Raw genomic sequence first — 15,299 nt, forward strand, 5'->3', positions numbered from 1 at the left:
TCTGTTAACGACTCATTATTCCGTGTCCACCTCATTTCTCTCTCCCCGTAGACCTGTACATGCAGACACACATAGCCCTGTAGCCTAGTCATCAATATTATAACTTCGCTCTGTGCACGCGCACACACACAAGTAATTAATATCCTAACTCTGTAATCCTATAAGACGTCATTGTAATGATGATCTCAAGACTATAAGGAGATTTTTACAATCACAATGAATGACAACGCATGACAGTGTTTGACTAGAGGCAAGGCACCCAAAGCTCCCCATCCCTTGATTCTCTTTCATTCTGGATTTATTTCTCCTGTTATTGTTTCTATTATTTTCCTTAATTTTTTTCTCTCTGCATTGTTGGGAAGGGTCCGTAAGTAAGCACTTCACTGTTAGTCTACACCTGTTGTTTACAAATCATGTGACAAATACAATTAGATCTGTCTCTCATCTTCCTCTCGCTAACCCTCCTTCCCTCTTTACACTCTCGCCCTCTCCCCCAGTCTCGCTCTCCATCTCTTTCTCTCTCCCACTCCCCTCGCCCTCATCCCACCATCCTTCTCTTCCTGCGCTGCTTCTCATCCTTATTTAGTAATTACATGTCTGCAGGTGCTCCGATTCATCCCCCTCTTCTAAAATGCAGGCATGGAGAGCAGAGCATAGCAGAACAGTGCAGAGTAGAAAAGAGCAGAACAGTGCAGAGCAGAGCATTAAAGAACAGAGTAGAAAAGAGCAGAACAGAGAAGAACAGAGCAGAGCATTAAAGAACAGAGCAGAACAGAGCATTAAACAACAGAGCAGAACAAAATAGAACAGAGCAGAGGCATTTAATAACTAGTCAGTCACGAAGGCTGGATGTCATTGTCCCTTAAAGGAATAAACAGAAATAAGGAGAGAGTGAAGGAGAGATGGGCTGCACTGAGGCAGTGTAGAAAGGAAGTTTATCCCATCCCAATGGAAAACCGTATTAAGGTTTATGTAGGTCTTATGTATTGTGGGAGCCATGCCTCAGACAGATGCGGCTTTTAAAAAATGGGCCTAATATTGTAATAGGGATGGTCATTTTTCAGTATACAATACCATTAAGGGTGAGAGGGTGGAAGTAGGACTCTTGGTATTGGTCAGAAACACTGTTGAACCCAGTTCCCTCTTCATTGGTCTTGGGAGCAAGATCACCTGTCAATCAAAAGAAGAAACTATCAAAATCAGCCAGATGTAACGAGACATTGACCGTTATGTACAGAAAGACCAAGTTTAGGATGGACTTAGAGCCGTACCTTGAAACACAGCCTTGTTGGAGAGACCTAGGGCAGGGGTACTGGCCCCTTCTGGTTGATCTACAGTGTCCTGGGAAAGAGAAACAGACATGCACACACACATACAGGGGAGAGGGGTCAAATGGGAATTTCAAAGTTCTAGGCTCTTTTCCAGTTCATTTCACCTCGAGTCCTCGCATCCTTTTCCCTTGCCTACTTCTCAAAATGCATTGGAGAAGAAGTGTCCGGGGGGAGGGATCTTCTCCAATATGGTTGATGGGGAGGCATGGACATAGGATGCGAGGAATCATGGAAGGACGAATTAAGATTGAGGCCAACAGTAGCCATTGGGGGTGATGTAGGAAGCAACTGGCGTTGATTGACACACTGCTCAAACAATAACAAAACAGAATGTTGGTACTTCGACCAACAGCAAAGCAGGATTTTGGAACTACTACTCACACTGGAGGCCAGCAGTTTCGCCAGAGGCGTGCCAGAGATGTTTGCAAAGTTCTCCACAAAGTTGCGGGGGGCGCGGAACACCCGGAGGACCTTCTCGTCGGCCCCGGAGACGTACTGGAAGCGGCCCACCATGGCCAGACACTGCATGTCATAGCCGTGGATCTGGGGGCGAGAGATCTCGTGCCAGGTAGGCTGTAGTTAAGACACAGGGGACAGAGGGGAAGAGCTACTGAAGACATACTGAGATACAGTACTACAGTTAGCGATCTCGTTCCAGGTGGGCTGTGGGAAGGGGAAAGAGATGCACTACATGACCAAACGTATGTGGACACCTGCTCGTCTAAGATCTTATTCCAAAATCATGGGCATTAATAGGGAGTTGGTTCCCCCTTTGCTGCTATAACAGCCTCCACTCTTCTAGGAAGGCTTTCCACTAGATGTTGGAACTTTGCTGTGGGTACTTGCTTCCCATTCAGCCACAAGAGTATAAGTGAGGTCGGGCACTGATGTTGGGAAATTAGTCCTGGCTCGTAGTCGGCGTTCCAATTAATCCCAAAGGTGTTCGATGGGGTTGAGATCAGGGTTCTGTGGAGGCCAGTCAAGTTCTTCCACACTGATCTCGACAAACCATTTCTGTATGGACCTCACTTTGTGAATGGGGACATTGTCATGCTGAAACAGGAAAGAGCTTACCTCAAACTGTTGCCGCAAAGTTGGAAGGACAGAATCGTCTAAAATATGTCATTGTATGCTGTAGCGTTAAGATGTATCCTTCACTAGAACTAAGGGGCCAAGCCATAAGACTCCTGAACATCTATTCAAATGGCTACCCAGACTATTTGCATTGCCCCCCCACCCCCTCTTTTACACCGCTGCTACTCTCTGTTGTTATCTATGCATAGTCACTTTAATAACTCCACCTATATGTACATATTACCTCAATTACCTCAACTAACCGGTGCCCCCGCACATTGACTCTGTACCGGTACCCCTTGTATATAGTCTCGCTATTGTTATTTTACTGCACTGTTGGTTAGGGGCTTGTCAGTAAGCATTTCACGGTAAGGTCTACTACACCTGTTGTATTCGGCGCATGTGACAAATACAATTGACTAATACAATTTGATTTGAAAACCATGAAAAACAGAACATTATTCCTCCTCCACAAAACTTTACAGTTGGCACTATGCATTCGGGCAGGTAGCGTTCTCCTGGCATTCGCTCAACCCAGATACGTCCTTCATCCAGATTGTGAAGCATGAATCATCATTCATCATTCTACTGCCAATGTTTGTCTATGGAGATTATATGACTGTGTGCTTGATTTTATACATGTGGCTGAAATAGCCGAATGCACTAATTTGAAGGGGTGTTCACATACTTTTGTATATACAGTGCCTTCGGAAAGCGTTAAGATCCCTTGACCTTGGCCTCCCGGGTGGCGCAGTGGTCTAGGGCTGTACCACCAGAGACTCTGGGTTCGCGCCCAGGATCTGTTGCAGCCGGCCGCGACCGGGAGGTCCGTGGGGCGACGCACAATTGGCCTAGCGTCGTCTGGGTTAGGGAGGGTTTGGCCGGTAGGGATATCCTTGTCTCATCGCGCACCAGCGACTCCTGTGGCGGGCCGGGCGCAGTGCACGCTAACCAAGGTCGCCAGGTGCACGGTGTTTGGTGCGGCTGGCTTCCGGATTGGATGCGCGCTGTGTTAAAAAGCAGTGCGGCTAGGTTGGGTTGTGTTTCGGAGGACGCATGGCTTTCGACCTTCGTTTCTCCCGAGCCCGTACGGGAGTTGTAGAGATGACAAGATAGTAACTATTAACAATTGGATACCACGAAATTGGGGAGAAAAAGGGGGTCAAAATATATATATAAATAAATAAAATTAAAAGATCCCTTGACCTTTTCCACATTTTGTAACGTCTAAAATGGATTAAATAAATAGAAAATCCTCAGCAAACTGACAGGTCCTGAGTTCTAAACTTGAAAATATGAAGTATCCTTAACCATATCACTGAGTGAGAGAGGAATGTAGAACTGACATTCTGTCAGAATATGTTATTGTTGAACATCAGGGATCCTTTGCTATGAGACTCGAAATTGAGCTCAGGTGCATCCTGTTTCTATTGATCGTCCTTGAGATGTTTCTACAACTTGATTGAGTCAACCTGTGGTAAATTCAATTGATTGGATATGATTTGGAAAGGCACACACCTATCTATAAGGTCAGAGCAAAAACCAAGCCTTGAGGTCAAAGGAAATGTCCGTAGAGCTCCTAGACAGTATTGTGTCAAGGCACAGATCTGGGGAAAGACACCAAAACATTTCCGAAACATTGAAGGTCCCTAAGAACACAGTGGCCTCCATCATTCTTAAATGGAGGAAGTTTGGAACCACCAAGACTCTTCCTAGAGCTTGCCACCCGGCCAAACTGAGCAATCGGGGGAGAAGGGCCTTGGTCAGGGAGGTGACCAAGATCATACTTTTTGAATGCCTAGCTCAGAATGACCTTTCCAAAAGTTGTTTATATATTATAGAGATCAGTCCTTTCGGGAGCCAAGATAATGTATTTATAAATCCCATCATAGGATGTTTTGGTAGTTGGGTTTCCAAAGGGACTCCATAGGCCAGCATAGATGACCTAAGTTGAAAATATCGTAAAAAGGAGTTGCCTGGTGTAATAATATTTGGAAGATAAAATGCACAACGCAGGAGACGAGAGGACTAGGATTAACAATCAATAGGAGTTGGTTTTCAGTTCAACATCTGTTTAGGATCTGTGGGATGTCAGTCATGAACTCAGAGCTACGTGTGTTACGTGGGCCACGTTTTCATTGGTCTGTACATTGAGTCTGGAGTGGGATACTTGTTATTTGGCCATTAGCCATGTTGTCTGGCAAGGACTTCTGATTTGTCAACCCCAGGCTAGGGTGGGGGGTTATAAGTGGCACCCTGTTCTTTGTTCTGTGGGGAAAAGCTGAGGACAGGGGGAAACTGAACATCTGACTCCCAGCATAACATCTTGATTTGTCCTCTCTGAATAAACCTATTTTTCTCCCCCTGATTTACTTTAGAGTTTGTGTTACTGAAAAGAACAGAAATTGCTAACACTGGTAATGTGTATGCATCTTTCAAATCTTGGAAAGTTCTCAAACTATTTCTGTACATGATATCGGTAAGGTTACGTATTCCACATTTGGACTATTGGATGCAAAAGGCCACCCTCCAGATGGCAAGGTATTATTGTGAAATATTGGAGTACGGGCCTGCCATTTTGATTCCCAGTTACAATGTTTTTCAATTTGCAGTAAACAGAAATTGTGTGAGCAATAATAGGACCAAAGCGTAATTTACATTGTTTAAGGGATATACTGTATCAGTGAAGATCACCTTTTCCAGGGCAATAGGAGACACCATCTTTCTCTCTATACTCAGCCAGGGGGCAGAAGAATCATGTCAATGTAGGATGGGGTGAAATGCTAGAGCCTGGAAATACAATTTAAAGTCGTCATAAGTCTTTCCCTTTTTGTAAATGTATACATTTTATCCAGGATGATTTACCTTGCAAAGCACACTATGAATGTGATCACAAGAGCCAGAAGATACTGTACATTGTCTAGATATAGTAAAATATCATCTGTGTATAATGAGATGAAGTGATCAATAGATTTGAGAGAAATTGTTGTTATTTCCTTCGATTAACGAGTGAACTGGGCAAGAGCTTCCATGGATAATAAGAATAGCAGAGGCGAAATTGGATCGCCTTGTCTGCTACTTCTAGTGATTCTGAACAGAGCATAGGAGATATTGTCTGTTACAACTATGGCTGAGGGATTGGCATATAGTATTTTAATCATATTAATGAAATTGGAGCCGATTCCCATATGTTCCAAGACAGACCAGAAATATGACCATTCTGGTCTATCAAAAGCTTTTTCTGCACGGAGAGACAATACAGCCCAAGGAGCTGTTGTTTCTGAGGAAGCATCTAAGGCATTGGTTTTATAACCATTACCCAATGAGGTCCGGAGCCTACTGGTTTTCTGTTCTACCTGATAATTAACTGCACCCACCTGGTGTCCCAGGTCTAAATCAGTCCCTGATTAGAGGGGAACAATTTAAGCGGTAACAATAAAAGCTGTGGAACTGGCTTCGAGGTCCAGAGTTGAGTTTGATGGATCTAAGGTATGTAATAGTCGACTGAGGTTATCCAAGGATAAATGCTTTTTAACAAACCCACTTTGGTCCGTGTGGATCAATTTGGGTAAGTAGGTCTCGAGACATGACAACAACATTGTGGAAAATAATAATATATGTGTTGATCAAAGATCGGGGCGATAGTGAGAACACTGGGTGGCATTCTTACTTTTTAATTATTTTTATTATAAAAGCGAAATTAGTGATGTGTTCACATTTCTCCCAATTTAACGCTTGTGAACAACTGTAGTAACCATTTCAAGCAATAGCGGGCTCCCAGCAAGGTGGCTTCCTCTGTTGAGAGAATATTTTAGAAAGGCCTTAGTGTGGCTTAGTGTGGATTTACAATCAGAGGTGTACAGTTCTTTATAGAAGTGGGAGAATCTTTGATTGATTCCTTTGGATTCTGATAGTAATTCCCCTGTTCCAGATTCAATAGTTGCTATATCAGCTAATTGATCATAACTGTGTAGCTTTTTGGCAAGTAAACGACTGGGACGATTAACATGGAAGTAATGGTTGAGTGTTACTCGAAGGGGGGAGATACTGAAGAGATAGTGAGATAAAATTTCTGAGTTCGAGATCTCATGCCAGGTGGGCTGTGGGGAGGACAGGGGGGAAGAAATAGTGGAGGTGGAGGATATGTTGGAGGAGATCTCCTATGGCTGCATCCCAAATAACACTCTATTCCCTATAGTAGTAGTGTACTACAGTGGGGAGAACAAGTATTTGATACACTGCCGATTTTGCAGGGTTTCCTACTTACAAAGCATGTAGAGCTCTGTAATTCTTTATCATAGGTACACTTCAACTGTGAGAGACGGAATCTAAAACAAAAATCCAGAAACTCTATTCCCTATAGTAGTAGTGTACTATATAGTCATTATTGGGGATGTGATGCCATTTGGGATGCTGCCTATATCTTTCATGTGTCTTGTTTGTTATTTTCATTTAATACACCTGAATGTATCCCTGGTGTACGATGTGACGTTGCGATGAGTTCAGAGCAGGGTTTAGGAAATATGATGGCAAAATTTAATACACCTGAATGTATCCCTGGTGTACGATGTGACGTTGCGATGAGTTCAGAGCAGGGGTTAGGAAATATGATGGCAACATTTAATACACCTGAATGTATCCCTGGTGTACGATGTGACGTTGCATAACTTTGAGAGAAGTATTCATTTCAGAGTAAAAGGGTTTATGTGATCCTTTGAAATGGATTCCCACAATAGGTATTCTGGGAATCATTCTAAAAACGCACTATTCTCTTCAAAAATTACATCAGAAAGAAATAAGCAATATGAAGAGTGTGGTTACGTGTATGAATACGAGACATAGAAAAACGCATTTGCCATTCTTAACAAGGTTTTCCTGCCAGACAGACACATTACAGTGTAAACCTAAACAACAAATTGTTGACTCCTTCGTCTTCCATTAGAAAATGAAGGAATAGTAAAACTAATTCAACTTCACAAACTGTTAAAATGCTACTGTAAATGTCAAATGAAACACAATATAACACTGTCTTACTAAAAACATGCAAAACAAAGAGGATGATATTTGGTCATTACCAAGGGGGAAACCAATGAGCAATAAAAGTACCTTTGAGTTTTAGGGCCACAGTATGTAGCCAGACATTTGGGTAAAGACCGTACTAAAGAGGCGGCAGGGATCCTAGTGGTTAGAGCGTTGGGCCAGTAACCTAAAGGTTGCTGCATCGAATCCCTAAGCTGACAAGGTAAAAATCAGTCGTTCTGCCCCTGAAGAACCCACTGTTCCCCGGTAGGCCGTCATAGTAAATAAGATGTTGTTCTTAACTGACTGGCCTAGTTAAATAAAGGTTAAATAAAAATACATTTAAAAAAAAATAATGTAGTACTGCATACAAAAGTATATTTTGTCTGTGGTCAAATAGAATTGCATTATGGTTTTATTACTAGAGCTCTTTGGGGTCATCAACATGATGTCTATGTGGTATTTAGGTGTCTACAGTGCATATTTGAGTCTGCCTATAGGAGTGAAAGGGGTTTATAAGTTGCATCAGGGACAGAGAAACTCCAACCCTAATCTAGCACACCTGATTCTAATAATTAGCTGGTTGCTAAACTGAATCAGGTTAGTTACAACTGGGGATGGAGCAAAAACCTACAGGAGGGTAGCTCTCCAGGAAGAAGTTTGGAGTTAAAACTTACAGGAGGGTAGCTCTACAGGAACAGGATTGGAGTTAAAACCTACAGGAGGGTAGCTCTACAGGAACAGGATTGGAGTTAAAACCTACAGGAGGGTAGCTCTCCAGGAACAGGGATGGAGAGCCCTGGGTTACATGTACCTGTGTTTGGTCCTTCCTCTTCCAGGGTGTTAGTAGCCTGGTGGTCTGGTCTGACCCCACACTGAGGATGAATTCCCCCTCAGGGTCCCAGCTCAGGTCCTGAACCGCGTTGAAGTGACCAGATATCACCACCCCTGGACTCCACTCTCCCTGGGACATAACAAACAGACAGATACAGAGAGTCAGTGACCACAGGTATCTGCCAAAATAAAGGAAACACCAACATAAAGTGTCTTAATAGGGCGTTGGGCCACCACGAGCCACCAGAACAGCTTCAACGCGCATTGGCATAGATTCTACTAGTGTCTGGACCTCTATTGGAGGGATAAAAACACCATTCATCCACAAGAAATTCCATAATTTGGTGTTCTGTTGATGGTGGTGGAAAACGCTGTCTCAGGCACTATGCCAGTCTCTCCTATAAGTGTTGAATTGGGTGACAGACACACACCCTTTAAACCTCCGATGCTCCTTTGAGACCCCTTTTTCAAAGTCCCTGAGATCTCTTCCAGTCATGGTAGACAAAATAATGACCCTAAGCATGATGGGATGTTAATTGCTTTATTAATTCAGACAGAAACAGATCGAGTCAGTGACCAGATACCACCACCACTGGTCTCCCCTCTCCCTGGAACACCACACACACAGGCATGCCCTTTTCACACTGCTGAGCCAGATAACTGGGAATCAGGCCAGATACCTTCTCCACACTATCCTGGCGACCCCAACCACACTGCTGAGCCAGATAACTGGGAATCAGGCCAGATACCTTCTCCACACTATCCTGGCGACCCCAACCACACTGTTGACTCAGATGTTTCTTTCATGTTGAACCAGGCCAGTACAGATCAGCTCAGTTAGACTCAGATCAGTGTGAAACAACAAGGGTATAACAGAGTAGTCAGCCACTCAGAGTCAGGTCTGATTCCCAGTCAAACACTCCAACAGTCTGGGTCTTTAGTCAGTTTAATTACACTTAGCACAGTCTCTCTCCCGCCCTCCCTCATTTGGGAAAGACCCACTACTTTACAGTATAATCATTAGTCTATCTCCACAAGCAGGGGGCTATGTGAAGTGTCGTTGGCACTGCACTGCTGTACAGTCCCATAATTCTCACCTCTTTGTCGTGGTTCTGGTGCCAGAGATGTAGAATAATGAAATAGAATAGAAGTCTCACCTCTTTGTCGTGGCTCTGGGTCCAGAGATGCAGCGCTCCGTGGAAGGCATGGGCCAGGATCATGGATCCGTCTGGACTCATCTGACAACCGTAGAAACCCAGTGTGTTTCCCCCCACCTCCCCTACACGCACCTGGAGAGGAGAGAGGGTGAGGGAGGGAGAGCGAGAGAGATGTTTAAATACAGCTGTCAGTCGTTGGCATCTAAAGTAAAAGTATAGCTCCAGACAGTCCACCTGAACCCACACACATAACGGTCTGGTCTCAGCTGTGTGATGATCGTTACATTTTTTGGGGTCAGAACCTTTGCGTCACAGCAGTCTCACTGCGGGACCAACAGAAAGCAACATTTTATTTTGCACATTATTAGACCCTGCTGGAGCAGTTTGTTTGGGTCCCATCTCTTGGGTCATTGCCAAAATACACAGATTTTAAGGAACTATTTTAAGAGTCAGAGCAGAAGGGCCAGGAGTTTTTCCAAAACACGAAACATTAGGACCAGTGGTGTAGGAGGTTAAATGACATTATGACCAGCGGAAGTTAAATGACATTAGGACCAGTGGTGTAGTGGAGGTTAAATTACATTAGGACCAGTGGTGTAGTGGAGGTTAAACACACGTAAACACCATTTACGCCCATTTTCTGGGAAAAATGCATTGAAAGTATAGGGAGCGTTACTTTATCCACCTCGACCGATGATCAGCGTTTACACACCTATTTTTTCTACCACTACATCCCGAATTATGACATTAAAAACTCTGGACCTAGCTAGTTCGAGGCTAGTCAGGCAAACATCCTGACCGTACTAATAAGAAACGACTAATAGATAATCCTAGGTATTAGAGCTACGGTCCACTGACAGTGCCTTCAGAAAGTATTCATACCCCTTGACTTCTTCCACATTTTGTGTTACAGCCTGAATTAAGAACAGTAACTCGGCCACTCAAGAACATTGACTGTCTTCTAGATAAGCAATTGCAGTGCATATTTGGCCTTGTGTTTTAGGTTATTGTCCTGCTGAAAAGTGAATTGATCTCCCAGTGTCTGGTGGAAAGCAGACAAACAAGTTTCTCAAGGATTTTGCCTGTGCTTAGCTCAATTCCATTTATTTTTTATCCTGAAAAACTCCCCAGTCCTTAACGATTACAAGCATACCCATAACATGATACAGCCACCACCATGCTTCAAAATATGGAGAGTGGTACTCAGTAATCTGTTGCATTGGATTTTCCGCAAACATAACACTTTGTATTCAGGACAAAAAGTTAATTGCTTTGACATGTTTTGCAGTATTACTTCAGTGCCTTGTTGCAAACAGGATGTTTTGGAATATTTTAATTCTGTACAGGCTTCCTTTACAATGTCACTTAGGTTAGTATTGTGGAGTAACTACAATGTTGTTGATCCATCATCAGTGTTCTATCACAGCCATTAACCCCTAACTGTTATGAAATCCATGAGCGGTTTCCTTCCTCTCTGGCAACTGAGTTAATAATTAATAACTTCACCATGCTCGTAGGGATAAAAAATGTCAGTTTTTTTTTTTACCCATCTACCAATAGAGGCCTTTCTTTGCGAGGCATTGGAAAACGGTCTTTGTGGTTGAATCTGTGTTTGAAATGCACTGCTCGACTGAGGTACCGTACAGATAATGGTATGTGTGGGGTACAGAGATTAGGTAGTCGTTCAAAAATCTTGTTAAGTCCATACAACTTATTAAGTGACTTGTTAAACAATTTTTTACTCCTGAATGCATTTAGGCTTGCCATAACAAATGGGTTGAATACTTCTTGGCTCAAGACATTTCAGCTTTTCATTTTTTGTTAATTATTAAACATTTCGAAAGACATAATTCCACTTTGACATTATGGTGTATAGTGTGTAGGCCAGTGACAAAAAAAAAATATACATTTAATCCATGTTAAATTCAGGCTGTAACACAAAATATGTAAAAAGTCAAGGGGTGTGAATACTTTCTGAAGGCACTTTATGTCTGCTCTTTCTCCATCCAACCATCTCTCATTAACAAACACCATTCAAGCGCAAAGGGTGGGTTACAAATAAATCAGGTAGTTAAGTCAGAAGAAGAAATTATGCAAAGCTGGAAGACTCATTATGAGAGTGGAATAAATGGTGTTGTTTTTGGAATACATGTATCTTCTAATGCAACAATGAAAGCAGTCCCAGTGCTCTGTGTCACATTAAACAAATTGGCGCCAAAAACGTGCATAGCTGGAGAACATATTAAGACTAGACTTGGATTTGTGTAAATTGGAATTGGGTGGGAGAGCCTTTAACCTGGGAATGTAATCACTCCATACAAGTAGGTTACGTCTCAAATGGCATCCTAATACCTATCAGGGGTCGGCATCAGGGGTCGGCAAAAGGCGACCCCACCAGTGATTTAGTAAAAAAATAGAATAATAATTAATTGGATTTTTGTTTTTAGTCAAAAAAAGCCTAACATCACCTGGAATTCAGCTAAACATTTTCCTAAATATTCCCATGAATAAACATATGTGATTGTGTCTCGATGTAAGCAAGCTATGAAATTAATGTTATTTTCAAATACATCTATTTTTGGGCTTAGTTGTGATCAATTTGCAGGGTACAAATGATTAGAATTATGTTCCGGTCACCCGACCATCCGCTTTGACAAAAATCGGCGTGCGGCAAACAGAATACAATCTGGTCTTTCAACATCACAACCACCTGCTTCACACTTGAATAATGCTGCAGTACATTTATGTAAATCTATATTTGATTAAATCTATATAGAGAGAAATGATATACTGGTAGTTGAATGGAAAATGTGCAGTGTATAAACTAGAGACAGAATGCTTTCTTTTCACAGGTGGAGTAAGTCTATCATCAGCACCCATATTCAAAAAGAGTGCTGATCTAGGAACATGCCCCCGCCTGTCAATAAAAGGTTAAACTAATCCTAGATCAGGACTCCTACTCTAGGACGCTTTATGAATACGGACCCCCAATTTGGACAATTTCCCAATTAAGTAATTTGCCAATTAACAATAACCAAATGAAGGGGACCTAAGTGGTAAACAAGTATATTTCAGGCAGAGAGAATTGTGGAGCAAAAGAAGATTATAATTGAGTGATAACATTAAGAAATAATAAGAAAACGTTATCCAAATGAAGTCATCGCGTGTACGGATCCAGTTCCTGACAGAAATATCCAGGGGAAAACAATATTAAAAACCTAAATCAAAATAACAAGACAGCCTACATTAAAAACACTTTCTTGTCGGCTGTGTAACCAGGGCCATTTGCAGAAGGATTAAAGTGCAACACAGAAATAACTTTCACTCATCAACATCTACCACACGAGTAAACATACGAGTATTCAAAAAACTTAACTAGAAATACAAACAGATAACACTAAAAAGGTGTCAACTACCTCAAACTCAATATTTGCTTCTGAGAGTATAACGCATGAAGAAAACATGTACAAGCACCTTGCTATATTGTCATATCCAACTAGGCCTAAGTCTTTATTCATGAAGAGGTCCTGAAAGCCTGGGTCCTATACCGATTGAGCTGCTCATCAGGTCACACCACTCAACCTACCGGAACAAAGGGCATACCCTTTTACAGAACCCTGGACATAGTCTCTAAAGCGATGTAGTCGGGCTCTTTGGAGAATATAGTGAGACAATTAAAAGCTTAAGACGACCCTAGCAGCTAAACCTGGCCCAAAGGAAGAGATCCGTTGCGCGAGAGAGAGAGACCGAGGATAAAGCGAAAAAGAGAGGGGATAAAGCACGAGAGAGAGAGGGGATGAAGCGAGAGAGAGGGGATAAAGCGAGAGAGAGGGGATAAAGCACGAGAGAGGGGATAAAGCACGAGAGAGGGGATAAAGCACGAGAGAGGGGATAAAGCACGAGAGAGGGGATAAAGCACGAGAGAGGGGATAAAGCACGAGAGAGGGGATAAAGCACGAGAGAGGGGATAAAGCACGAGAGGGGGGGGATGAAGCGAGAGAGAGGGGATAAAGCGAGAGAGAGGTGTAAAATTGGCAGTAGAAAATCTTAACAGTATATTTGACCTCTCAGCTTCCCTATCAAATCAAAACATTTCAAACAGAAAACCTAAGAAAATGAACAACAATGACAAATGGTTTGATGAAGAATGCAAAAACCTGAACCTAGAGAAGAGTCCCCTAAGCAAGCTGGTCCTGGGGCTCTGTTCACAAACACAAACAGACCCCACAAAGCCCCAGGACAGCAACACAATTAGACCCAACCAAATCATGAGAAAAGATAACTACTTGACACAACGGAAAGAATTAACAAAAAAACAGAGCAAACTAGAATGATATTTGGCCCTAAACAGAGAATACACGGTGGCAGAATAACTGACCACTGTGGCAGAATTTTCTATTACTATTATTATTATATTTTTTTAAGGGGTGGATTAGCTTAATATTGCAGAAAGAATGTTGCTTCCATCAATGTAATTGTCTGCATCATTTCCAATCCCCCATATTTTTGGGGAAAATATATATATCCATACACGCATGCATACATATATACATACACATACCTATATAGACATACATACTTTTTTAAAGAATATACCTTTATTATTATTCCCCGCAAACCCTAACACCGATCCCCCAATTGGAGTAAACTAATAAACACTTCTGCTTTTACCTTCAATTTATACATCTTATACACATTTTACAGACAGTCTACTTTACAATAGTTCTCTCTTGTTTGTTCTTAGTTTTTCCTCTATTTCTGATGTCCATCCAGTTTGATTTCTATTTGTAACTGTGTTATTTCACAAAAGTTCCGAACCTATATACATTTTACTGATCCCGTATGCCCTACATTGTTTATCTTGTTATTAGTCCCACCCTTCAGCTCCATTCAACCCCTCCCATCTATCTTCCAACATCATCCATTTCGGATTTCTATTTGCCATATATTTTTCAACTGTGCTGTGATGCTTCACAAAATAATTGAACCTTCCTATTCTCATAGCTTCTACAGATTGTAAATTAATTTTTTTTTTTGCTAAAATAATTATTATATTATTGATTGATTAACTATGTCTTTTCAAATCACCCAGTATTGCTATCTGTAGCGTTAGTTCTAGGCAAATGTTGCAATTCTTCAGCCATTCCTGGACCTGTGACCAAAAACGAGCTACATATGGACAATACCAAAGTAAATGATCTAACGACTCTGCCTCCTCACAGCAGAATCTGCAGAGCTGGGAAGATTGTATCCCCCATATTTATATATATAACATTCTATTGGTTGCAAGAACTTTGTATAGTAATTTAAATTGAAAAATGTGAATTTTTGAATCCGGCGTTGTTTTGCGTATCAATTCATAAACCATGTGCCATGGAATGGGTACATCAAAAATCTCTTCCCAACTATTTTGCAATTTATATGGCACAGCTGTCAGTCTTTTGGTCCTTAAATTAAATTGGTATATGTTTTTATTTATCACACTTTTCTTTAACCATTTATGTTCTTTAATGCAGGGCCGACATACAAGTTCCTTACTTTTTTCCCCTTCTACTTGCCTCTTCCATTTTTGTGGTAATGCTGCAATTAGATGGTTGTAATTTTGGGTAGAGCAGACATTTCCATATGTCTGTGTTAGCTGCATATGTGACATAATTCCACCAGTCCTATTTATGATATCATTCACTAAAATACCTTTTTTAAACATTTCTTCGAAAAATAGTTTTTTTATCAATTAGTATATTTGAATTTAACCACAATATTTGTTGTACTATTTGTTCCGTCCTTTCAGGTGGATTAAACTGAAATTGCAACCAACTTTCTAAGACTTGTTTAAAAAATAACAATATTTTGGAGATTATTTCCTTTTCAAACAACCGAAAAT

The 15,299-nt window shown here is 41.6% G+C and overlaps 1 protein-coding gene across 2 annotated transcripts in view; it reads right to left on the reverse strand.

Moving 5' to 3' along the window:
- Positions 1–15,299, reverse strand: part of LOC139555215 (elongator complex protein 2-like) — a 55,707-nt gene that overhangs the window by 21,151 nt on the left and 19,257 nt on the right. For both annotated transcript variants that reach the window (XM_071368827.1, XM_071368828.1), the window contains exons 11-15: positions 9,416–9,547; positions 8,239–8,388; positions 1,713–1,904; positions 1,272–1,341; positions 1,075–1,170 (exon numbers count right to left, since the gene is read on the reverse strand). In XM_071368827.1, the coding sequence (XP_071224928.1) occupies positions 1,075–1,170; positions 1,272–1,341; positions 1,713–1,904; positions 8,239–8,388; positions 9,416–9,547 (640 nt within the window). The remainder of the gene's footprint in view (positions 1–1,074; positions 1,171–1,271; positions 1,342–1,712; positions 1,905–8,238; positions 8,389–9,415; positions 9,548–15,299) is intronic.

The sequence above is a fragment of the Salvelinus alpinus genome, chromosome 26 (assembly GCF_045679555.1).
Source record: "Salvelinus alpinus chromosome 26, SLU_Salpinus.1, whole genome shotgun sequence".
Taxonomy (NCBI): domain Eukaryota; kingdom Metazoa; phylum Chordata; class Actinopteri; order Salmoniformes; family Salmonidae; genus Salvelinus; species Salvelinus alpinus.